We start from the raw sequence: 25,499 nt of genomic DNA on the forward strand, positions 1-25,499 counted from the left end.
TGATGCCTACAGTGAAGTATGGTGGTGGCTTGGTGATGTATACAATGAAGCATAGTGAGGGCTCAGTGATGCATGGTGGTGGTTCAGTAATGGATATAGTGAAGCATGATGGTGGCTTGATGATGCCTACAGTGAAGAGTGGTGGTGTCTCAGTGATGCCTACAGTGAATCATGGTTGTGGCTCAGTGATGCCTACTTTGAAGTATGGCGTTGACTCTATGATGCCTACAGTGAAGTATTGTGGTGGCTCGGTGATACCTACAGTGAAGCATGGATTTGGCTTGGGGATGTCTACAGTGAAGCATGATAGTGGCTTGGTGATGTCTACAGCGAATCATGGTGGTAGCTCAGTGATGCCTACTGTGAAGCATGGTGGTGGCTTGATGATGTATACAATGAAGCATGGTGGTGGCTTGGTGATGCATACAGTGAAGCATGGTGGTAGTTCAGTGATACCTACAGTGAAGCATGGCGGTGGCTCAGTGATACTATTGGGCTCTTTGCTCCTTCTAGCACTGGAAATCTACAGCGTGTGGAGCACAACATGGATTCAATAAAGTAGCAGAAGATCTTACCTTCAGTGAAAAAACTGAAGATTGGGCATTATTGGATATTACAACATGACAATGATCATAAGTATTCCTCATAGTCCACCAAGGCTTGTTTTCAGAAGAAGTCCTAGAAGATTCTGGAGTGGCCTTCATAGTTGCCTAACTTGAACCCCATGGAAAATCTTTGGTGGGATCTGAAAAAAGAGGTTTCAGCACAAAAACTCAAAAATATTAGTGAAGAGAAGGCTCATTGTCTATAAGAAATGAGCCAAGATTCCTCAGGAACTCTCCTGGAAGCTGGTGACAGGTTATGATCATGTTTGCAGCAGTCATAAGAGTCAAAGGTGAATAATTCTGAGACTGCAGTAGTCAGTCTAGTAGTAATAGAGGCATTTTGTGCTGAATTTGGAGAAACCACCTGCTATATTACAGTAGTTGTATTGAGCTATGTGTATTTTTATTATTTGATAGGTTTATTGCAAAAAGCAGAATATTTGTAAAGTTTGATAATAAACCTAATTTGCAATGGGGCTGAATAATTTTGATTGCAACTGGATTATTGAGTTTAATGAAAGCTGTATACAGCTGTCTGCAGTGAGCTCCCCCTAGTGGCGATTATGTACCGTCAGAATATAATTACGAAACAATGGATTTAGATGTTTACTCCAGTAATCAATCAGTCCATGCCTGGAAAATGACATTATAGAGCCATACTGTACGTTTTTAACTTTGTTTCTGAGTTTTTGCTTGCAGACCTCTCCCACCCTTGTCGTATTTTGGTAATCCGCTTATCAACGCATGGTATTATTAGAACAAGCTTCAGTATGAGAACAAAGCATGGGATGACAAGCGAAAACATGTACACGGGAGGCATGTACCATCTGTATCTAGCGAGTATAAGGAATCGGTCCCAGCCGTAGACCATTGCATGTCCTGTGCACAGCACCAGGGTGAGATATCCCAGTTTAGACTGAAAAATAAATAAATATATAAAGATATTTTTATAAACGAATTGTAGGGTGGATCTGACTATACAGAAGAATACTGAATGCTGCTTTGAATGTTAATAGAATTTACATAATGCAACTCAAGATCAGTATACGATAAGGCATGTAAGTTATTTACACCATTAGGAAATATTATACTGTATATATCATTGAATATTCATGTATCTTTCTTTAGTGACTTATTTATTTTATGTTCTTTAGTTTGGACAGAACATTGTATATAACAAACTGCAGAACATACCTGGACAAACCGAAATTCTCTCCAGTTGACTGAATTGCTGACAGAAGGAAGAGATGTTATTCCCAGGACAATATAGAAGAAAAATCCCAAGATTCCTAGTGCTAAATAGGTGTCACTTCTCCAGATCAGGGGTTTCTCCAAATTCCTGGTTTTATTCGTCTTTATCTATTAAAATAGGAGAAGAATCATTATACAGAGTCATACATCTCATATCTATCTATCTACTGGGGTGGCCGTGGGCTGGTATTTTTAGGATGGGGAGGGCCGAATATCCAAGGACCTTCCCAGCCTGATAATATAAGCCTGCAGCTGTTTGCTTTACCTTGGCTGGTTATCAAAAATACTTGGGAACCCCACATCATTTTTTTTACATTATTTATTCAATAGGTTAAATAAGGCTACACACCCCTTAGTACCACATAAAAGGCACTAAAGGGTGCAAGTTTATTATATGTAAGGGGCTTGTAAATTATATGTCTACATATGTATATATTCTATCTATCTATCTATCTATCTATCTATCCATCATCTTCCCAATTATCTAGAAATTAATTAGTACCATGGCTAAAAATTTAAGTATATCAGATTTTTGGCAAATTTTACAAGACAGGATGCAATTTGGAAACTGCAGGAAGAGTACTGTTTGGTAGTGGGCACATTTCTTATGACAGATTCCCTTTACCAGCTGTCCATAATTGTTCCCTGTTGATTACAGTTGCCATTAAAGCCATTCAGACCCCATTGGAAATTACAATTATTTGCCAAATTTACAAACTTTCTGCTGTTTGCAATAAATTAATCAACCAAGAACATGTAAATAGCTGAACACAGCTAATGCAGCAAGTTCTTTCTCCTACTTCAACATATAAATGCCACTTTTACTGACAACTGTATTCTCAGAATTACCTCTGGCTGTTATAACCTGCTGCAAACTCTATCTTTGAGACACTGGGCTCAACTAGTGTTCCTGAGGAATCTTAACTCATTCCCCTTGGTCAATAGCCTCCAGTTCACTAATATTCTTGAGTTGTCAAGAGATTGGCCCAAAAAGTTAAGACAAGAGTTTATTGCCTTCACAAACAAGGAAAAGGATGCAAATAGATACAAAGGCATTAAATGTTCCTAGAGAATGTTTTGGCAAGTTTGGCTAAGCGCCGACCTGTGGTTATTAACTAATCATCCCAATAATTTTTCTTAAAGAGGTCATCTTCCATAGACAGTCCCTTTAATGGAAATTTTAATACATTTACAAGATGCATTGCGCTTTGAATCTCTACGCACAACCTTGCCTGGAAACGATTTTGTTAAAAGACCAATGTATACGGATGCAAAGATAACGCTCAAAGAACCACCATAAAGGGAACCAGTCAGTACCATCTACAGACCTAAAGTACCACCACTGTCTTTTAGTGTGGATAAAGAGCTTTCCAAATATGTCCCTAAATATACAGTGTATCCAGCACCTGCATGGGAACCTACTAGGAGTCATGGAGTAAGCCAAAGCAGGCCAATAAATGATCACGGTAGGTCAAAAAAACAATACAAATCCTAAACAAGAGAAAGACCCCAAGACTTCAAAATAGCAAAATAAATGTATTCCTTATTGAACACACAATTAAAAAGACTCATAATAAACAAGTACATGGGAGCATATTACATGATTCGAACAAGACAAGAAGCTGGAAATACAGAGACATTCCATACAACATAGACTTTGGATAGTACAAGGTTCAAGATTACAAAATATTGCACAATACCCTATGGCAAAATTACATTATAGTAGCGATCAAAGTTCAGTGCATAGTAATCCATGGCACCATTCTAGGTTGGGAACTGCTTACATTTGACCGCTAGACAGAAATACGCAGCTGACTGGGCACTAACTAGTAATAATCAATATGACAAGAAGTTTTACCTGATAATACATAGTGTTCAACCCTAATTCCGTCTGCATGGTAGATATCATAGGTCTCAGTTTGTGCCCAAAAGAAGAAAAAATCTGTACCTTAGATTCCTGGCTAGTACCACAGTATATACCGGATAACTTCATCACAACTGCTGAGTACCATGCAAACAAAATAGGGGAAACCAATGATTGATGAACAGTATGATATGGCTCAGGATATTCCTCTGTCGCAACTACCCAGTTTTTACATCATAGATTAAATATACTAAACAATGCCAAGCCTAGAAAGTGCAAAGTGCCTTTCTATGTAAAGTGCTGCGTGCTAAAGTGGCTTGAAATATATTCCAGGAAACTATTTGGCATACTAATGGACAATGCATCAGAAAGGGGCAGAGTGCGTACTCATACAAAGTGCTGCGTGCTGTCATGGTTCAATACCGGTTCTCAGGAATGCAAGAATACGTTACCCACCAGTGGAATGTCACATCCAGCACCCCCTGACGCGCGTTTCCCAACCTAGGATGGTACCGTGGATTACTATGCACTGAACTTTGATCGCTACTATAATGTAATTTTGCCATGGGGTATTGTGCAATATTTTGTAACCTTGAACCTTGTACTATCCAAAGTCTATGTTGTATGGAATGTCTCTGTATTTCTAGCTTTTTGTCTTGTTCGAATCGTGTAATATGCCCTCATGTACTTGTTTATTATGAGTCTTTTTAATTGTGTGTTCAATAAGGAATAAATTTTTTTTGCTATTTTGAAGTCTGGGGGTCTTGCTCTTGTTTAGGATTTGTAGGAGTCATGGAGGTGGAGTCACTCGGCTGAATAATCATGGTGGACTGTACCTAAAAATGCCCAACATGTCCTGACAAGGAGTTCAAAATTCTGTGCAGTCACCATTGACTTATAGTTTATGAAGAAGCCACAAGTGGCACAGTGGTTAGCACTGCAGCCTTGCAGCGCTGGGGTCCTGGGTTCAAATCCCACCAAGGACAACATCTGCAAGGAGCTTGTATGTTCTCCCTGTGTTTGCGTGGGTTTCCTCCGGGTTCTCCATTTTCCTCCCACACTCCAAAGACATACTGATAGGGAATCTAGATAGTGAGCCCCGATTGGGACAGCGACGATAATGTATGTAAAGCGCTGCGGAATATGTTAGCGCTATATAAAAATAAAGGTTATTATTATTTATTAATGCAAGTACACCCAACCTCACTGCGCAATCCAGAAAATCAAAAGACTACAGAGTATGTGCAGAATTTTGGGGACCTTATGATGACATATTCCTGCCTCACAGATTTCAGTCCAGCCACAATGGGCATTCTTAGAAACTGGTCACCATGACTATTCAGCCCAGCGGCTCCAACTCCAAAAGTCTAGTTTAGACATAGCGCAAGCGCCTATTAAGGTGGATGTATAGGATAAAGCTCACTTTTCGGTAATACGTTACCTGGCTGATTATACTCATGTCCGTCCTGTACCTGACACTGTATCGAATGGGAATAACAAGGGTGTAAATTGCATGGAGAAAAGCATAGGACAACGCCACCAGCCCCAGCTGCTTCCTACATAACATCCATCGGTCCAGCCAGTTTGGAAATCGTCTGTACTTGGTTCCTCTGTATAGCTGAATGATGGCGGCAAACAAACCGGGAAGATAGCACAAAGCCAACAAAATCAGTGAGACGACCGGGAAGATCCTGTTCGGAATTGTGATCATCAGATGATGTGAGACGTCGTTTTTTCTTTCTGCATTGTAGAGTATGTCATATATCACGCAATACAGAAAGACCGCCACGGTCAGCCCTGCACCCGTGTACATAGGGAGTCTCCACTTTGGAAAGAGCTGCAGCGGATAGTCTTCTATTTCCTTGGCCGCTACCAAACATCCTTTGTCTTGTGGCGTCAATCCAATGGCGCGGACAATATCCATCACATATTGTTTGGCTTTATTGTCATCTGAACATACAAAGACCTAGAAGGGAAATAATAAAGATATAGTAGATCATCAGTCATATGAAGAATAAGGAACCATGAATGGGCTGTAAAGCATCCACAACCCAACTTTTTGAATAAGGAGTTAAAGAAAGTACAGTGTGTGGCACTACTATTTTCAGAGGGCACCATGTATGACGACATTGTTTTCAGCTAGCACAGTGTATGGCAGCATTATATTCAGGAGACACCGCATGTTACAGTATTGTTTTCAGTGTCGCAGAGTGCATCTTCTTACAGTCACCACTTTACTTACCAGAGCTTCAATCAGCAAGATATCTTGAGTAAACAGTATTTATTTCATACTGGTTAAACATGAGATACAATTCAGTGTCACACAGTCCGTGTGCTGCTGACATAACACATTCAGGAAAGAAAAAATAACGCAGGAAGTAAGAACAACCAACAATTGAGAGCTTTTCTCCCACCATAACAGCAAGCATATAACTTTACACACTATCGCCATCTGCTGTTTGGTTAGTATAAAGTCCTCCTTTCATTTATAATATGTTCTAATCTGTTGCATATGCCAACATTCAGGAAGCCCATTATGTGGAAAAATTGTTTTCAGGGAGCCCAGTATGTCCCAAAATTGTTTTCAGGGGGCATCATGCATGGCAGTATTGTTTTTAGGGGACACAGTGTTTGGAAGTATTGTTTTCAGAGGGCACTATACAGTGGGGAAAATAAGTATTTGATACACTGCTGATTTTGCAAGTTTTCCCACCTACAAAGAATGGAAAGGTCTGTAATTTTTATCATACATCACTTCACCTGTGAGAGACAGAATCTAAAAATAAAAAACTGAAAATCACATTGTATGATTTTTACATAATTAAATTGCATTTTATTGCATGAAATAAATATTTGATCACCTACCAACCAGCAAGAATTCTGTCTCTCACAGACCTGTTCGTTTTTCTTCAAGAAGCCCCCCTACTCTACACTCATTACCTGTATTAATTGCACCTGTTTGAACTCGTTACCTGTATAAAAGACACCTGTTCTCACACTCCAACCACTCCACCATGGCCAATAAGTATTTGATACAATAGAAAAACAAAACATAATATTTGGTACAGAAACCTTTGTTTGCAATTACAGAGGTCGTTCCTGTAGTTCTTGACCAACTTTGCACACACTGCAGCAGGGATTTTGGCCCACTCCTCCATACAGATCTTCTCCAGATCTTTCAGGTTTTGGGGCTGCCCAGCAGGATTTTAATCCATGACAGCGTAGAGTGTTACTAACATAATGTTTGAGACTGTGGTCCCAGCTTTCTTCAGCTCAATGACCAGGTCCTCCCGTGTAGTTCTGGGCTAATTCCTGACCTTTCTCAGAAGCATCCTTACCCCATGAGGCAAGATTGACAGTTATCTTGTGTTTCTTCCATTTTCTAATAATTGCGCCAACAGTTGTTGCCTTCTCACCAAGCTGCTTGCCTATTGTCCTGTAGCCCATTCCAGCCTTGTGTGGGTCTGCAATTTTGTCCCTGGTGTCCTTAGACAGCTCTTTGGTCCTGGCCATGGTGGGGAGGTTGGAGTGTGATTGATTGAGTGTGTGGACAGGTGTCTTTAATACAGGTAACGAGTTCAAACAGGTGCAAGTAATACAGGTAATGAATGCAGAGTAGGAGGGCTTCTTAAATGAAAATTAACAGGTCTGTGAGAGCCAGAATACTTACAATTGTATGAAATTCTTATTTCATACAATAAAATGCAATTTCATTATGTAAAAATCATACAATGTGATTTTCTGGATTTTATTTTTAGATTCTGTCTCTCACAGGTGAAGTGTACCTACGATAAAAATTACAGACCTCTCCATTCTTTGTAGGTGGGAAGACTTGCAAAATTGGCAGTGTATCAAATACTTATTTTCCCCACTGTATGTTGCAATATTGTTTTCTTGAGCCCCAGAATGTGGTGTAGCAGTATTTTTTTTTTCGGGGGTGGAGGGGGGGTCCAATTTGTGGCAGTATTATTTCCAGGGAGAAATAGTGTGTGGCAATATTGGGGACATATACAGGTGCATCTCACTAAATTAGAATATCATAAAAAAGTTAATTTATTTCAGTTCTTCAAAACAAAAAGTGAAACTCCTATATTATATAGAGTCATTACAAACAGAGTGATCTATTTCAAGTGTTTATTTCTGTTAATGTTGATGATTATGGCTTGCAGCCAATGAAAACACAAAAGTCATTATCTCAGTAAATTAAAATAATTAACAAAAAACACCTGCAAAGGCTTCCTAAGCGTTTAAAAGGGTTCCCTAGTCTGTTTCAGTAGGCTCCACAATCATGGGGAAGACTGCTGACTTGACAGATGTCCAGAAGGCAGTCATTGACACACTCCCAGAGTCTGGGGGAAGAGTGGAGAGGCCACAATCCAAGCAGCTTGAGGTCTAGTGTGAAGTTTCCACAATCAGTGATGGTTTGGGGAGCCATGTCATCTGCTGGTGGAGGTCCACTGTGTTTTATCAAGACCAAAGTCAGCGCAGCCGTCTACCAGGACATTTTAGAGCACTTCATGCTTCCCTCAGCCGACAAGCTTTTTGGAGATGGAAATGTCATTCTCCAGCAGGACTTGGCCCCTGTCCACACTGCCAAAAGTACCAATACCTGGTTTACAAACAACAGTATCACTGTGCTTGATTGGCAGCAAACTCGCCTGACCTTAACCCCATAGAGAATCTATTATAGAGAATCTATGGGGTATTGTCAAGAGGAAGATGAGAGACCCCAGACCCAACAATGCAGACGAGCTGAAGGCTGCTATCAAAGTCACCTGGGCTTCCATAACACCTCAGCAGCCACAGGCTGATCGCCTCCATGCCACATTGCCGCATTGATGCAGTAATTGATGCACAAGGAGCCACGATCAAGTATTGAGGGCATTTACTGAACATACATTTCAGTAGGACAACATTTCGGATTTTAAAAACATTTTTCAAGCTGTTGTTATAAAGTATTCTAATTTACTGAGATAATGACTTTTGTGTTTTCATTGGCTGTAACCCATAATCATCAACATTAACAGAAATAAACACTTGAAATAGATCACTCTGTGTGTAATGACTCTATATAATATATGAGCTTTACTTTTTGTATTGAAGAACTGAAATAAATTAACTTTTTGATGATATTCTAATTTAGTGCGAAGCATCTGTATGTGACAGTATTATTTTCAGGGGGGGCCACAGTGTGACAGTGTGTGTTTCGGGGTATCGCTCTTTGTCATTTGTCATTTGGCTAGGTGAGAGGCTTTGGACTGAGGTCTAAGGGGTAACTAACGTTTCTCCTTGTGGAGAATGACATACCGGCCCTGGCATGCCAATGTAAGGAGGCTTATTCACTGTGCAATGTTCCTCTGGGAAATTTAATATACAAATTGCCTCTTCAGAGAGGAAGAGGACTAGAACTCCAGGGAGGCACAGTGAGTGTCAGCATTGATTGTTCTTAGGGAGCACAGTGTGGCAGTATTATTTAGAGGGCAGTCTTGGTCAAATGGAGAACAAGAGGAAAGAAAATTACAGCACATGGATAGACGTCCCCTGTGAGTCACTGGATGTAATGCTTATTCTGCTCATCGATGCTTGGCAATTCTTTCTACAGATTGTCATTGCCGATTTCACTTTTTGCAATACATAAAGTGAAATGACTGACCAATTAGTAACACAATCAACAAAAAAAATCAGCCTGTAACACACGTACCTTTTGCTCCAGATATGTTGGGGAATATTTGCAGCAATGTTCCCAGGTGGCAAAAATGCAGCAACTTTCCGTTGTGTATTCGCTTGCAGATAATTCACTGCTATTTACGGTAAAAGTGTTGTGAATGAGATTAGACTAAATCTCATATCCATGCTCAGGGCCGCCATCAGGGCATTACTACCCTTACTGGCGTATTGGGCCCGGTGAGCAGAGGGGCCCGGACAGGGCTCCTATCTGCTCACCAGGCTCTAGCGAACTGAACTTGTGTCCTCGGACGCAGGTTCACTTTAAATCCATTGCCGTGTGGGAGTCTTCCCGCACGGCGATAATTAACAGTAGCCAGCCAATCACAGGCTGGCACTGACGTTAGCGCGCACGTCGCTGGCGTATGACATCAGTGCCAGCCTGTGACTAGCTGGCGTCCGCGCTTCAAATCAACGAAGCACCACTGGAGCGGTGGCAAGGTAAGGAGGTACTTTTTTTTGAGACATGGGGGCAGAAAGGGAAATGACACATGGGGGCAGAATGGGAGATGACACATGGGGCAGAATGGGAGATGACACATGGGGGCAGAATGGGAGATGAGACATGGGGCAGAATGGGAGTCGACACATGGGGGCAGCATGGAGAGACATGGGGGCAGAATGGGAGATGAGACATGGGGGCAGATTGGGAGATGAGACATAAGGGCAAAATGGGAAATGACAAATGGAGCAGAATGGGAGATGACACATGAGGGCAGAATGGAGAGACATGCGGGCAGGATGAAGTCACATGGGGCCAGGATGGGAAAACATATGAAGGCAGGATGAAGACATATTGGGTCCAGAATGGAGTACATATGTGTCATGCAAGGTGTGGGAAAGACTAGTGCAACACAAAGGGAAGAGGGGAAGGGAGCCCAGACTCTAGGGAAAGGGGGAGTGGAGACCTCCTAGGCTGATCTAATATCGCCCTGTCTCCACTAACGTCCCTATATTGGTTCTTCACAAATCGCCCTGGCTTTCCCTGGTGCTTGACCTTGGCTTGGAAAGGGAGGGGATGAGTGCTAGTCGATCCCCATTGACAACTAAATACAACAAGGGGGGACAGACAAGGGAAGATAGCTTAGCTTTTAGTTGACTTCAGAGAGATGAACACCCGTCCTCATAGCACCAGAGAGGAAGAAGTAATGCACTTGCGCCAAGCCTTCACAGGGGATCATGTGAGTATCGCCGGCACCTCCCTCTAGCACACAGCAGATGTTTATACATCCAGGCCAGGGTGTTAATTAGCCAGAGGAAGGTAGCCGCTGGGTCCTAGAGAGACAGCTTCTAAGAAGGTGTCTGTAATGCCAACCAACTGAAGGACGACTGTCTGTCACTTCTGACACACCCGTGACAATATGGGAGCAGGATGTGGGACATTAGTACTGTAGGGGCTAATTAAAGGATATAATTACTGCTGTGATGTATTTTATTTTTTAAGATATTGTTTTAAGTGGGAAGAGGGTCTTATTACTGTGCAGGGTGACACTATGTCGCTTTTTTTCTTCATCTGGTGCAGTGTAGAGTTGGGAAATGTGCTCTGAAAGCAGTGCTCTAGATAACTGTGTTATTTTCTGCAGAGACGAGTCCTGGCTGGAAGAAGTGATAGTGGTCTGTGTTGGATGAACAAGAAAAGCTAAGATGAAGGACTTCACCAGTGAGTCAGTGTGTTACCTGTACACTGAAACTATAAACTACATACTATAAACAGGGCTCCTGTGTATAATGTCACTGGTGATCCCTGTATTACCTGTACACTGACACTATATGCAGAGTTCCTGTGTTTAATGTCACTGATGATTCCTGTATTACCTGAACACTGACACTATATATATAGAGCTCCTGTGTATAATGTCACTGGTGATCATTGTTTTTTTATTAATGATCAGTATTGTAGTAGTCAATCATTATGTCATGGTAATATGTGGTCCGGCCATGGTGTGGCGGCATTTGTTCCTTGTATGTGACATTATTCAGTCACTATGTGGTGGTAATATGTGGTCTGGTTATGGTGTGACTGTATTCATTGTATATGGTATTATTCGGTCACTATGTGGTGGTAATATGTGGTCTGGAAATGGTGTGGCAATATTTGTCCCTTGTACATGGTATTATTGGTCATTTTTAAAAAATGTATCTGACACATTATCTTAAAGAAAAATATACGTAAAAAGAGTATTGGGTATTCTAAGAAATGTTTAATGGGTTAAAGTAGAGTAGGGACCGGCCAAAAGAGTCTACCTTGTCCTGGTGGCGGCTTAAAAAATCTTTTGGCCAAAACAAAAGCTGATGGCTATGTATGTGATGTGGTGTTCGATGGGAACTGTTAATGTGTGATTGGTGAGGACGTGGTGCAGAAGTGGAGTTTTTCCAAGAGGGGGCGGTGGGACTGTGGAAGGTTCGAGGGGTGGAAGCGGAGCTGGGATGGAGGAAGACCTGGGGTGGAGCCTCGGGCAGAGTCTCAGGGGGTCTGAAAATTTTGCCAGTATGGGGCCCTTAAATTCCTTGTGGCAGCCCTGACCATGCTGCATAAAAAACCTTCAGCACCAAGCTATGTGCTCACAGAGTCTTTTTGCACAATTATTGGGACATAAACTGAGCTGAATCCCAAAAACTTGAGTTTTGAGATTTTTTTGAGAATTTAAAGAGTTTACGCTCAGTTTCCTCTCAGTGGCTATGTGCACACAATGTCTTTTCCAGCTGCATTCCACTCTTAATCTGCCTGAAAAAAACGCCAACAAATTGCTGCTAAAAAATTAAATGAATGCACAGCAATCTAAAAACGACTTTTCTTTGCTGTGCACATGTTCAGTATTTTGTTACTTCAGAGTTAAACCCTTAATGAAGATACAAGGGAAAAGACGCCAGCGGCGGACCAGCTACGAAGACAATGGGAAAACCACCAGCAGTGCCGCTTCAGGTAAAAAGCCGCAGGCTTTTCCCTGATATGGTTTCGGCTGGGAAAGCATCTAAGAGACACCGTGTGCACATAACCAGTTTCTCCATAATCTCCTCAAAAGAGTCCAAGTGCATGTAGCTAAAATTGGCTAATGCTGTGGATTTTAAATCTACGGCATGTCAACTTTTGTGATTTCAGCACATATTTTAACTATTGTATTGCAAAGGGCAACAATGTGCAGAAAATCTACACCTTTTCAGCACAAATCCCGCAACAGTATTTACCACTAAGAATTTTGCTGTGCTTTTTCCACTGAAATTCTGAAACAAACCCAACCCAGGGAAACGTACCTTTAGGAGAATTCCCAAGCTGCAAAATTTCGCAACTCATCTATTTATCTGAAACCGCTCCATTCAAATGATTTATTTTTCAAAGTTTTGGTGGCACGACGGAGACCTAACACAATGAGTCTGTGTATAAATGGCACATGATAAGTTGTGGACCTTAGTGTAGACTTTGCATTGGGCACTAGAAGCTTTTAGTTATGCCTCTTGTGACAGATAACAGGTTTCCTGAAAGAGGGGGAGTTCCAACAGGAAAGAAATATACATTCCTGGCCAAAAGTCTTGGTACCCATGCAATTGTTCCAGAAAATGAAGTATTTCTCCCATAAAATTATTGCAATTACTCTTGTTTTGTTATACACATGTTTATTTCCTTTGTGTGTATTGGAACATCACAAAAAAACAGAAAAAAAGGCAAATTGTACATAATTTCACACGAAACCCCAAAAATGGGCCAGACAAAATTGTTGGCACTTTTCCAAAATTGTGAGTAAACAACTTTGTTTCAAGCATGTGGTGCTCATTCAAACTCTCCTGTGGCAAGTAACAGGTGTAGGCAAAATGAAAATCACATCTGAAATCAGATAAAAAGGGGAGAAGTTGACTCAATCTTGTCTGTGTGTGCCACACTGAGCATAGAGAGCATAAAGAGGAGAAGAGAACTGTCTGAGGACTTGAGAACCAAAACAATCTCAAGGTTACAAGTCCATCTCCAGAGATCTTGATGTTCCTTTGTCCACCAAATATTTAGTTGAGGGTGCCAACATTTGAGTTTTGTGTAAAATTATGTCCAATTTGCCTTTTTTTCTCTGTTTTTTTTGTGTTGCTCCAATACACACACACAGGAAATAAACATGTGTATCACAAAATATGTGTAACTGCAATAATTTTCTGGGAGAAATATTTCATTTTCTGGATCAATTTCAAGGGTGCCAACACTTTTGGCCATGAGTGTATAAAGGAAAGACTGATATTTTCCTCTTTCGATTCTAAAAAAGTGCATAAAAAAATTTGAACAGATCAATAAAATTTCAAACCTCTTGATTAGACTTTAGGACTCCAAGACAATCATTTTGCTTTTTACATGTAATAAAAAAATATTTTCAGAAATGAATTGTTAAATGACTCTTCTTAATTCATGTGAGAAATATTAAAAATAAGTTGCCTGCCACAAAAAAACAAAGAACTGAGGAGAAAATGAAGAATTGTTATGATGTTAATTTGTCTACAAACGCTTTTTCCAATGTGTTAAGGTTTAGATGGATTTTCACTGTGGTAATTGTTTTTAGGAGTTTAGCTACAACAGTTTTTAGCCACTATAAATATGGTGATCGAAGACTGCAAAAGTTGCAAATCTACAGCCGGCCAGATGAATGACCATCCACATAAGCAGTTAATTACTAACTCGTTTCTGCTACTGCTCGTAGAGAAGTCCTATATGTATGGTGATGTGAGCACAGCAAGATTGGAGCAGGCTCAGGAGTTTCGCCTCCCCAAAAATGGAATAAAAGAGATCCGAAACTGATACAGACCCCAAAATAGTATCAATAAAAACTACAGCTTACAGTATCTAGCAAAAAACAGGTTCTCATACGGATTTATTGATCAAAATGTTAAAATATTATGGCTTTCAGAATATGGCGACTGAAGCCAAAATTCTTTTGCAATTTTTATGTTATATTTATTTAAGTATTTAATTATTAAGTATTTATTTAAGTAGTTAAAAAAATTATGAGTTTGATAACACCATATCAGGACTGACCCATAGAACAAAGTTACTCACTTTTTCATTTTTTTCTTTACGTTATATGGTAAAATGAATGGTGTCTATTAGTGTTGAGCGAGTATGTTCTGTCCGAGTATGCTTGGGCCGAGCTCCGAGTATTTATAGCTGCTCGGTGATCAGGTTAAATCGCTCCTGTGTGCATGATTTGCAACTGTTTGACAGTTTTATTATATGTGAGGAATGTGTAAGAAATAGACATTCCTCACATGTATTAAAGCTGTCAAACAATCGCAAATCATGCACACGGGAGCGATTTAACCTGATCACCGAGCAGCTATAAATACTCGGAGCTCGGCCCGAGCATACTCGGCGAAAGGGTTAATAGAACATACTCGCTCAACACTAGTGTCTATCAAAAGTAAAACTCGTCCACCAAAAAACAAGCCCTCATACAGCTATATCGACTGAAGAATGAAGAAGTTATGACTCTTTAAGGGATTAAGAAGAAACTAAAGAGAAAAAAAAGATGAATGGCTGCATCTCCAAGCGATTATCACATGCATATGTGAAAAATTAGCAAACATCCATATGTCTCTGGTAGTGTTTAAAAAGCTAAAAAGCCAGGATTTTCCCTTTAGTAGAAGTTATACACATGCAGACAACACAGACCAATGGAGACAAGCTGTGCAGCAATAAGAAATTCCTGTGTCCTAAGTATCTAGCAAGTGGGGGTGAGCAGCACTGTCTCTTAAAGGAAAGCGATCATCAGAAAGTGAATTGTTCGATAAAACGGGTTTTTGTTTTAAACTTATTTTTAAAACATGTTTGCCAATGTTTTTTTTCCATCTCACAATGTTTTTTTGCAAATAAAAAATAAAAAACTTGCAATTTTCACACTGGCTACTGGGGCTTTATTATACTCTAACTTCCTGTTGCTTCAGGAAACAATACATGTACATTGGCCTCTGTGACGAAAAAGCTTCTTATCTTAATCAGCCAGACGTCTAGATTTCTTAAGCCAAGAGAAATGCACTATTGTGTTTGTGTTGACTTTAGAACTTGTGTGTGTTTCTTTTGTGGTGCCCCTGAGGGTTCAGTCGCCCCAGGGGTACTGCACCTCAGTAGAGGTGTGGTATCTCCTCTTCCAGGTAAGGATGGAACATCTCTCAGGACCCCACTTCACCACTCAACACTACACCACTCCCGTCCTGTAGGGGGCCTAAATGCACCAGGGTGCTGCCCCGGCCCGGGATAGAGGAGATGGGGGGAACCAAAGATAGGGGGAACCATGTAGTGGATGAGGGTGGAGTACACACTTTTAGGCAACACTTACTAATTCATATTTAATCTACGGCCATCTTAAGTTCAAGGTCTTTTGATTGTGATCTTCATCTGTGATTGTGGTCCTCTGCTAGAGCCTGCATCCGACTGAAGATACATGGTCATCATTCTCTGGCCTTGAGACGAGGAGCGGATCAGAGTTAACCACTGTCTCTACCCGGTCAAGGTCCTTATCTAAGAAGGCCTGGAGGGGAGCAGAGGAGATAGGCTCCACAGGCAAAGGGATCCCAGGGGGATACGGACGGAGCGGCATATGACACCTGTATTCTTTATTCTGGCCTAGTCAGAGGGATTCCTGCTGCAAGATGAGAGACCGGCCCCCGATATCTGACTTTGTTACTTCACGTCTCAGTCAGAAAAGCCCGGAGGCTTAGTGGATCCCAGGGGGAATACGGAGGGAGCGGCTTACGCCACCTGTATCTCTCTACCTGCGTTTATCCAGTGGGACCCGGCCTTACACCTAGTTCTAACCACACACAGTCAGGAGAAGACTTAGTGGGAGAACTCACCAAGGAGAGGAACACACACCAGAGGGGTCTCGACAGGTGCTCCTGATCTACATGGAAAGTGCTGGACCCCCTTCCCGGTGGCCGCAGTACGCCGTGAGGAGCAGAGGGAAGCTTTGCGGCTATAATTCATCTGAATGTAAGTAAAAACTCTGGATGACTTCATACCCCGCTTCAGCCTGTTATTTCCTGCACGGCACTGCACCCACCACTCTTCCTCACACTGCCCTGAGGCCTGCTCCGCCTGTGGAGAGCTATCCCATCTTAGCTGCCCGTAACACCGGCCTCAGTGAACTGAAGCAGCGCTGGTGCCCATCACCAGAAACCGCAGGTGGCGTAGTCGAAAAATACCACTCTTACTTGAAAGCCCATTACATCTTTTATGTGACTGCCCTGGGCACGGAACGGGTCCAGGCCACGACTGCATCCCCCGCTAGACCTACACTGACCCGGCTCCAAGTAACCCCATTTCCCAGGGAGGGCGACAGGTGTCACACTTTGGTGGATCAAGAAGGACAGACCAGTATTTGTATAACCCTGAATGTTGTCTTCTCTTGGTTCTGAAACAATGATGTTCGGTACTATGCCTATTGTACTAAAGCCAGCTAGATGTTTATTTAAAAGAGCCCCCTGCTACATCAACTATGTAAATTGATTAAAACAATGAGACCTGAGCCCTGTGAAATAATACCCTCCCTAACTCTTGCCCTGTGGATGTGTACTTGAAAGAACAACTGTGAACTAATTAAGGAACATATGCCTCTGTAGCAAGCAGAATTGAAAGAGACTTTACAAGGAGAATCAAAGATCAGACTCTCTTCAGACCATCAGCTTTGTAGCATGGCTTTATCCAAAGAGACAAAGGGTATATGGCCCTGACTGGAAAGATACAGATCTGTTCCATTGACCATCACAGAGCCCATGGATATATTTGGGGAGACCAGGTTGGGACAATGAAGTCACTTGGCCCCATGGTTATGTTGTTTGGGGTTGCCAGGTGGAACCCTCCGGTTGCCTGGAACCCATGGAAACATTTGGAGAAGCCAGATTGGGACCAGCCGGTCATCTGGCCCCATGAAAACTCTCGGAGAGGCCAGGGTGGGACCCTCGGGTCTTCGGGCCTTGTACCTTGATGGACTGTCAGCTTCCTAAGCTTGCCGCTACCTTCTTTCTGTGGGGGCCCGCCAAAAGCAGGGGGCCACTGGTTGAGGTAGTTGGCCCTGGAAGTCCCAAAGTCACAGCTGTTTTATCCCAGGCGGGCCAGCAGAAGGAAGGGTGAGACTGTGTAATGTTGTACCATCTTGTGTATTTGCTGGGACTGTTCTATGTGTTTATTGTTTGTTTGGTGATTCAATAAAGTATTGCCATGCTGTTTTACCCTCACCCTGTATTGTCTGAGTGGTATTACGTCCATGGACGACCCCGGGTCTTCACAGCCTCAATAGTCAGACTGTTACCCTTTGTATCTAATGAATGTGTGTAAGGGAAGGGAGGAGCAGGAAGGGGAGCAGCGCCATCGCCTATTATGATTGGAGGATCCTTTGTTATCTCTATAGAAGATCTAACTGTCATTGCAACCCTACCTCTGAAGATAAGGAGTCTGCTGAAAACTATACCTGAAAGGACAGGAAGTATGAGCCTAAAATAGCCCACTACCCTGTGTGGAAATTTCAAGATTACTAATTTCTTTTTAATAGGTCATGACATGGAAAAAAACAATGGCAATTTTTTTTTTAGATACTTGTAGCACAAAAACCTGCGTTTCACAGGACGTGTTTGAAGCGCGTCACCATGTCCTCTCTCGCTCCCCACTTAATTCATATGGAATTTTAATCATTTTTGAATAGAAGAGGATTTTATATGATTCAACCAGAAGCTGGACTCTCCACCTTTTATTCCATTGTGTTGACGCTGGTCAGAGCAGTTGTCCTTTGCATGCTGGACTACATGATACGGTGAGCTGTCTTTTTCCTATTTTTTACACTACCCTAGGGCTTAGTGAACTCAACAGCGGTAAAAAACAGAAGCTCCAATTTCCACTTTGCAGTATGTGAATAAAAAAACCAAAAAAAACCCCAACAAAATGCACAAACAAAACAAAAACTGTTAGATATTTTAAATATGTAAAGTATTACATTTGATTATTACATTTGATGATTACTACCAATGTTAAGTAAAATGAAACGTTCCTGGGTCTTAAACGACATCCAAAGTTCTTCCAATTATTCTTGTAGACTTAAGATGAAAGAAGTTGTACATGATTATAAAAAGTCGGCTGCTTTCTTCCATAAACAGCGCCACACCTGTCTGCCAGCCAGGCTTTGTGCACACATACGACATGAGCAGTTTATTAGTATTCATGAGGATTACCTGTCTGCTGGCATCCAGACCTCCGGACTGCAGAGCCCAGGCGGAGACGGTATTAAATGCTTTGACGACTGTGGCCTTGGGTACAATCTGGGCAAGGTATTCGGCATTAGACTCCGGGTACTGGTTTACCTTGACATTATTGCTGACATCCACCAGTATTTTACCTTCCAGAACTTCTTCAAGCTCCTTTAGAAAATCATAATGGTCCCTTTGTATGGCCGCAATGATAACGGAACATTTTCGTGCCGCCTCTGAGTGACTTAGCGCTTCAGCAGCTCGGGGCAGTAAACTTGTATCACCCGGATTACGGCTTCCGAATATCACAGAATATCCACTTTGTAGCAGTTTGGATCCAAGTGATCGGCCAAAATCTCCAGTTCCGAAAATGCATATGCTGTCGTGCTTTTCTGCAAAATCTGAGCATAGCGGTATCATGACCTTGGTTCCCATTATCTGAAAGTAATAAAGTGACAATTACTATGGACACTTTTTGTGCAGCAATATCAGTAGCATATCTACCATAAAGACAAGACTAGTGACTACTATGGGCCTCGAGGTAGGAAAGGGCTTGACACTAAACTGTTTTCTATACTCTTATGGCAGCTACCTAGAGTCAACACTAGGGGGAGCTCACAGCATACAGACCTATACAGCTCCCATTGTGTTCAATATTAGCTGCTTATACATTTAGCTCCCCCTAGTGGTGGCTGCGAGTATCTGGAATTATAACATTTCTCAACACTACAGGAGTACAAATGGAGGTCTTAAGTCACAGTTGTCAATATTTCAAATTGGACCATAACAGGGACAAAGATTAATTCAAATTCTCCAAAGTATTTTGGGGGGTTCTAAGGCTGGGCCTAAATATCCAGAATTTTGCATTGTAAATATTGTTAAGTATCTGCATTGGATGTTTTAATATTCTTGCTATTGTTATTAAATCCTATTAGCAAATTCAAGTTGCTTTGTATATGGACAGACTGCAGGCTGCAGTATTATGGCAGCCTGCATCCTGCTGATTGATCTGTAGGATTAATGGGAAGGATTTGTGCACTGATAGGTTATTAGCAGACAGATGATGTAGCTAAAAGAAACAATTGGAATGAAGAATTGTAATTTATGCAAATACTTAACCCCTTAATGACAACCATTTTTCATTTTTTTTTTGCTTTTTTTCATACTTTTATCCATGACCCTTAACTTTTTTTATTTTTCTATTGACATAGTCATGAGGGCTTATTTAATTTACAGGTAGATATTTAATTTTCAGCTACACTACTCATTTTAACCAAAAATTTACTGAAAAACAGGAAATGGATTTCAGGTGGCGCCGATGGGAGTGGTTCATGACGTGTCGGAGATTGACAGCGGCATGTAACTTGTTAACAACCGCTGGTTGATTGCGATTCCACTCGTGACTGTTAGGGGCACATAACAACTGATCAGATCAGCTGTCATGTGTAGGAAAAGATGTAGGCTCAGCGCCAAAGGGGGAGACACGACATATGACGTATATATACACTGCTCAAAAAAATCAAGGGAACACTCAAATAACACATCCTAGATCTGAATGAATGAAATATTCTTATTGAATACTTTGTTTTGTACAAAGTTGAATGTGCCGACAACAAAATCACACAAAAATCATCAATGGAAATCAAATTTATTAACCAATGGAGGCCTGGATTTGGAGTCACTCCCAAAATTAAAGTGGAAAAACACACTACAGGCTGATCCAACTTTGATGTAATGTCCTTAAAACAAGTCAAAATGAGTCTCAGTATTGTGTGTGGCCTCCACGTGCCTGTATGACCTCCCTACAACGCCTGGGCATGCTCCTGATGAGGCTCAGTATTGTGTGTGGCCTCCACGTGCCTTTATGACCTCCCTACAACGCCTGGGCATGCTCCTGATGAGGTTGCGGATGGTCTCCTGTGGGATCTCCTCCCAGACCTGGACTAAAGCATCTGCCAACTCCTGGATAGTCTGTGGTGCAACGTGACATTGGTGGATGGAGCGAGACATGATGTCCCAGATGTGCTCAATCGGATTCAGGTCTGGGGAACAGGCGGGCCAGTCCATAGATTCAATGCCTTCATCTTGCAGGAACTGCTGACACACTCCAGCCACATGAGGTCTGGCATTGTCCTGCATTAGGAGGAACTCAGGGCCAACTGCACCAGCATATGGTCTCACAAGGGGTCTGAGGATCTCATCTCGGTACCTAATGGCAGTCAGGCTACCTCTGGTGAGCACATGGAGGGCTGTGCGGCCCTCCAAAGAAATGCCACCCCGCACCATTACTAACCCACTGCCAAACCTGTCATGCTGAAGGATGTTGCAGGCAGCAGATCGCTCTCCACGGCGTCTCCAGACTCTGTCACGTCTGTCACATGTGCTCAGTGTGAACCTGCTTTCATCTGTGAAGAGCACAGGGTGCCAGTGGCGACTTTGCCAATCCTGGTGTTCTGTGGCAAATGCCAAGCGTCCTGCACGGTATTGGGCTGTGAGCACAACCCCCATCTGTGGACGTCGGGCTCTCATACCACCCTCATGGAGTCGATTTCTTTTTGTTTGTGCAGACACATGCACATTTGTGGCCTGCTGGAGATCATTTTGCAGGGCTCTGGCAGTGCTCCTCCTGTTCCTCCTTGCACAAAGGAGGAGGTAACGGTCCTGGGTTGTTGCCCTCCTGTGGCTCCCTCCACATCTCCTGGTATCTGCTCCATGCTCTGGACACTGCGCTGACAGACACAGCTACCCTTCTTGCCACAGCTTGCACTGATGTGCCATCCTGGATGAACTGCACTACCTGAGCAACTTCTGTTGGTTGTACTGTAGACACCACCTCATGCTACTTTACCTCTAGGTGTGAGAGCAATGGCAAAATGAAAAAGTGACCAAAGCATCAGCCAAAAAGGATGAGAACAGAAAAATGGTCTGTGGTCACCACCTGCAGAACCACTACTTTATAGGGGGTATCTTGCTAATTGCCGATCATTTCTACCAGTTGTCTGTTCCATTTGCACAACAGCAGGAGAAATTGATTCACAATCAGTGTTGCTTCATAACTGGACAGGTAGATTTCACAGAAGTGTTATTGACTTGGAGTTACATTGTGTTGTTTAAGTGTTCCCTTTATTTTTTTGAGCAGTGTACATCATATGTCTTGAAGGGGTTAATAAATGTGAGCTTGCCCACGTTGGCTGTGGACAGGTGCATGCCCCTGTCTGTTATGACACTCCCTGCCGTGCTAAACACTCATTTAGTGCTAGACACTCTGACAGTACACTTGCAGCGGCCCAGGCCAGCACCTCCAAGACGTAAAGGTCAAGCTCAGTCTATGTGTCCAATTTTAAGACCCAAAAGTTAAAAGGGGCAGACCCATCAGCTATAACGCGTAGACATGTGGACAGGTACTCTTCCACTATGTTGTCGAAATGCTGCCTCCTGCTGATATGGACCGTATTAGATGATAGTGCCAGATGTTGTGGCGTGTCGAGGAACTGTTTCCACATTTCGGCCATGCTAACCCTGTCTTCCGAGGTGCTGGTGGTGCACGAACTGTTTTTGGGTCTTCCTCCTCCACTCCAGCCTTGCTCTTCCACTGAGCCCCTGCTGGCAGGTGGGAAAGCCATCATTAGTTTCTCTACCGGTGTGTGCTTGTATGCACGAATAGTGCAATCCTGGTCCGAGGACGGAAGAAAGGATGGTAACTTGTCCTTGTAGCAGGGATCCAGCAGGGTGGCAACCCAGTAATCAGAACTGGTAGTAATATGGGCAAAAAGGCGGTCATTGCGTAGGCACAGCAGCATGTATTGGCTCATGTGTGCCAGGTGTCCAGAGTCAATGACAAGCTGTCCTCGGTCGGAGGTGTATGGTTTGGGTCCTTTGCAGCCCCCCAGCCACACACACTCGAGTGATGTCCGTAAGCAGCTTGGAGTGCCACCTGGCTGGAATCACGGTTCCTCAACATCCTCCTCATCCTCCAAAACAGACACACTGCATGTGTAATGACCGGAGGTCCGAGAGAGATCCAGTGAGTCACAAACTGAGACAGAGACAGAAATAAACAACACTTTCTTTACTAAAACAGGGATTCGACTAAAATTCAGTATTGCATGAATCAGTCTCAGGTTCTACCTGGGACACTGTCTCTACTAAATACACACAATCAGCAAAAGCGGAAATCAATGTGCCAATCTCAAGGTTTCCAGTTTATGTGAATTATTCTAGAGATCTGGAACAATTTTACCTAAACACTGTGTCAGTCTAGTGAGGATGTTCTATAGGGACCCCTGAGATGGCACACTGAGTACAATCCTACCACTATTAACAATAACAATGCATGAAACTATACCAATTGCTCTTATACCCCTATTATAAGGATAACCGGGTATCTTAAAGTTACGGTACCGTTAACCTCAGATGTGGTCTATCACAGGCCTGTGAATCGCGGTGGCTGCAGCTAGTTCCGGAAAATTTGGCGCCAAAACAAAAGTAAAGTTCACAAAAACAGCAAAGGTTCCTTGTCTTGTCGGCTGATGCTGAGCCCACACGCCGGGGACTTTAGTCCTGTAGCCTCAGGTTAAGGTCCGGGAAGATCTCTTTACAAGGCTTGTCAGTATCCTCTCAATGTGAATGGCACCGGACTCCTTCTCTCCTCTCGCAGTCACTCACTCTTTTCCAGACCACCGACCATGTGCTCCGTCACAGAGATGGATTCCTCAGTCTCTTTCCTTCTCACTCGACACTTGGCTCCTTCAGCACAAAGTCTCTAGTCCACTCAGCATGGACTTCCACAAAACTCCAAAGAGCCACACAGCTTTCCCCAGCACAGCACTTGTTCTTAAGCAGGGACACAGCTTCACCAGGGATAGGGGTTAACAATCTCCACAGGGAAGCTTGTAGAGACAGCGTTTTGTTGCAGCTCAGTTCTCACAGACTTCCTGTCTAGCGTCTCACACAGCAGACACCCTCAGAACACACAGGGTTTCCAGCTCTGCCCCTGCTCTGAGCTCAGCCCGGCAAAAGTCACAGGGTCCTAATGTTCTCCTGCTGCTATCACAGTTCACACTCTCACACATGCACTTTCATCAGCAAATCAGACAGAAGTTCTGCACCACCAAGTTCAGCACATATGCCAGGCAAAGGGTGTGAGTCAAAACAGATAGGCCCAGAGTCGCCTTTATTGTAAACCACCAGGCCTGGCTTGAGATTCACCGAAACCAACCACTCATCTGCTGTTTGATCCTTGTCAACAGCTCCTGCGTGGTATGGGATCTGTCCCCCAAACAAATGAGTCGCAGAGCAACCCGCTGCCGTGTCCACCTGGCTGGGCTGAAATTGGTGGAGCAGGGTTCACTGTGAACGGATGAGGTGATGGTGGAGGATGCGAAATATTCGTCATATGTCATGAAGGGATTAAATACAGTGAGGGAGCAATTATAATGGTATTTTTGTTGGTATAGAGGGGAAATCAGGAGATGATAGAAACGTTTGTGGATGCAACGCAGAAGCAGATAAAGGTGGTGGTATTTGTTCAGAGACACAAAAACTGGTGACAGTTTCCCATTAAATACATATGCAAATAACCTCTTCAGAGAATGAGAAGATGTGACCTCTAGTGCCACTTATTTGGGTAGCAATCCTAAAAGTCAATATAGACCCTTTAACGAGCCTTGCCACATGTCCTAGGATAAAAAGCCAAACCAGACACCTAATTTGCAGACAGATGTTTCGAGGTGTTTGCCCCTCATCAAGTCAAGGCAGCAGGCCTGATTTGGCTGAGTGAGAGGCCTCTGACAAGGGGTATAAGAGGGAGAAATGCATGCAAATACATATGTAGCACCCTGAGGATTCGGCTGCTACAGGGGTATTGCACCTCAACCCAGAGGTGTGATATTCCACTCCCGGGTAAGGAAGGAGTGTGGAACTGAGCTCGGTAGGCTGCATGCACTACACACATCCCATTTCCGAGGAGCAGACCGACGGTACTCCCACTTAGAAATGTGCAGGTACGACCGAGTCTGTTCCTGGCTGGAGTGGGAGGGGGGTGGTACATCCCAAGTAGTGTAGGGGCAGATAGGGGGAGCAGCCTGGGTAAAGATAGGAGCTCATTGGGTGCTGGTCACCTGAGCTCACACATAGAGGGTGTATAAAAGGAGGGCACCAACTAAGATCAGGGTCAGATGCAGAGAACAAGTCAGCAAGCAGAGGAGAAGAGAGACCCAGAGTGAGAGAGGAGAAGAGAGACCCAGAGGGGAAACAGAAAAGAGGACTCCAAGAACCCAAATTAAATCCCCGGGTGAAGAGTCGGCACAGGGTACCGGATCCCAAACTGGCGGGGGCAGAAAACACACCCTAGCCAGAGACCGGAGGCCGTGGGCAGCATCTGCCATGGCCACCCATCACATCCACCCCGAAGGCACACCACATGAAGGGTCAGGGAACCCAAGGCCAAGGGTGTCCCAACAGAAGGCCCGAGGGAGCTGGACCTAGGTGGATCACTGGTGGGGACGGCCAGAGAACGGGACAGAAGGAGAGCTCAGGGCCACGCTCCGGACTTGTTTGGGGGTTGGCTGGATCCAGGACCTGGTGGACGCAGCACGGCTCGGGTGGTCACTCGAAGCTGGAGTGACCAGTACAACATCTGCAGTAAGTAAACACCCTTAACTGCACAACCCGACTCTGTCTTCATTGCCGTCTGCACTGCACCACCACAACCCCCATCCTCTGCACCTGTCCCCCCTGAGGCTATACCCCTCCCGTTGGGGGTTATCCCACCAAGCTGCGCACCCACCATCAGCCTCAGCGGACCCTGCTGCAGCGGCGGCCACAGTGACCGCATCCCAACGGGTGGCGTA

At 43.4% G+C, this 25,499-nt stretch overlaps 1 protein-coding gene across 2 annotated transcripts in view; it reads right to left on the reverse strand.

Annotated features, from left to right (window-relative positions):
- Positions 1-229: 229 nt before the first annotated feature.
- LOC141264958 (metalloreductase STEAP4-like) overlaps positions 230-25,499 on the reverse strand; it is a 50,991-nt gene continuing 25,721 nt past the window's right edge. For both annotated transcript variants that reach the window (XM_073677408.1, XM_073677409.1), the window contains exons 2-5: positions 18,634-19,086; positions 5,162-5,686; positions 1,800-1,964; positions 230-1,521 (exon numbers count right to left, since the gene is read on the reverse strand). In XM_073677408.1, coding sequence (XP_073533509.1) covers positions 1,252-1,521; positions 1,800-1,964; positions 5,162-5,686; positions 18,634-19,086 — 1,413 coding nt within the window. In that variant the 3' untranslated portion in view covers positions 230-1,251. The remainder of the gene's footprint in view (positions 1,522-1,799; positions 1,965-5,161; positions 5,687-18,633; positions 19,087-25,499) is intronic.

Source organism: Phyllobates terribilis, unplaced genomic scaffold, assembly GCF_046119375.1.
Source record: "Phyllobates terribilis strain yellow unplaced genomic scaffold, ASM4611937v1 Scaffold_4__5_contigs__length_816908805, whole genome shotgun sequence".
Taxonomy (NCBI): Eukaryota; Metazoa; Chordata; class Amphibia; order Anura; family Dendrobatidae; genus Phyllobates; species Phyllobates terribilis.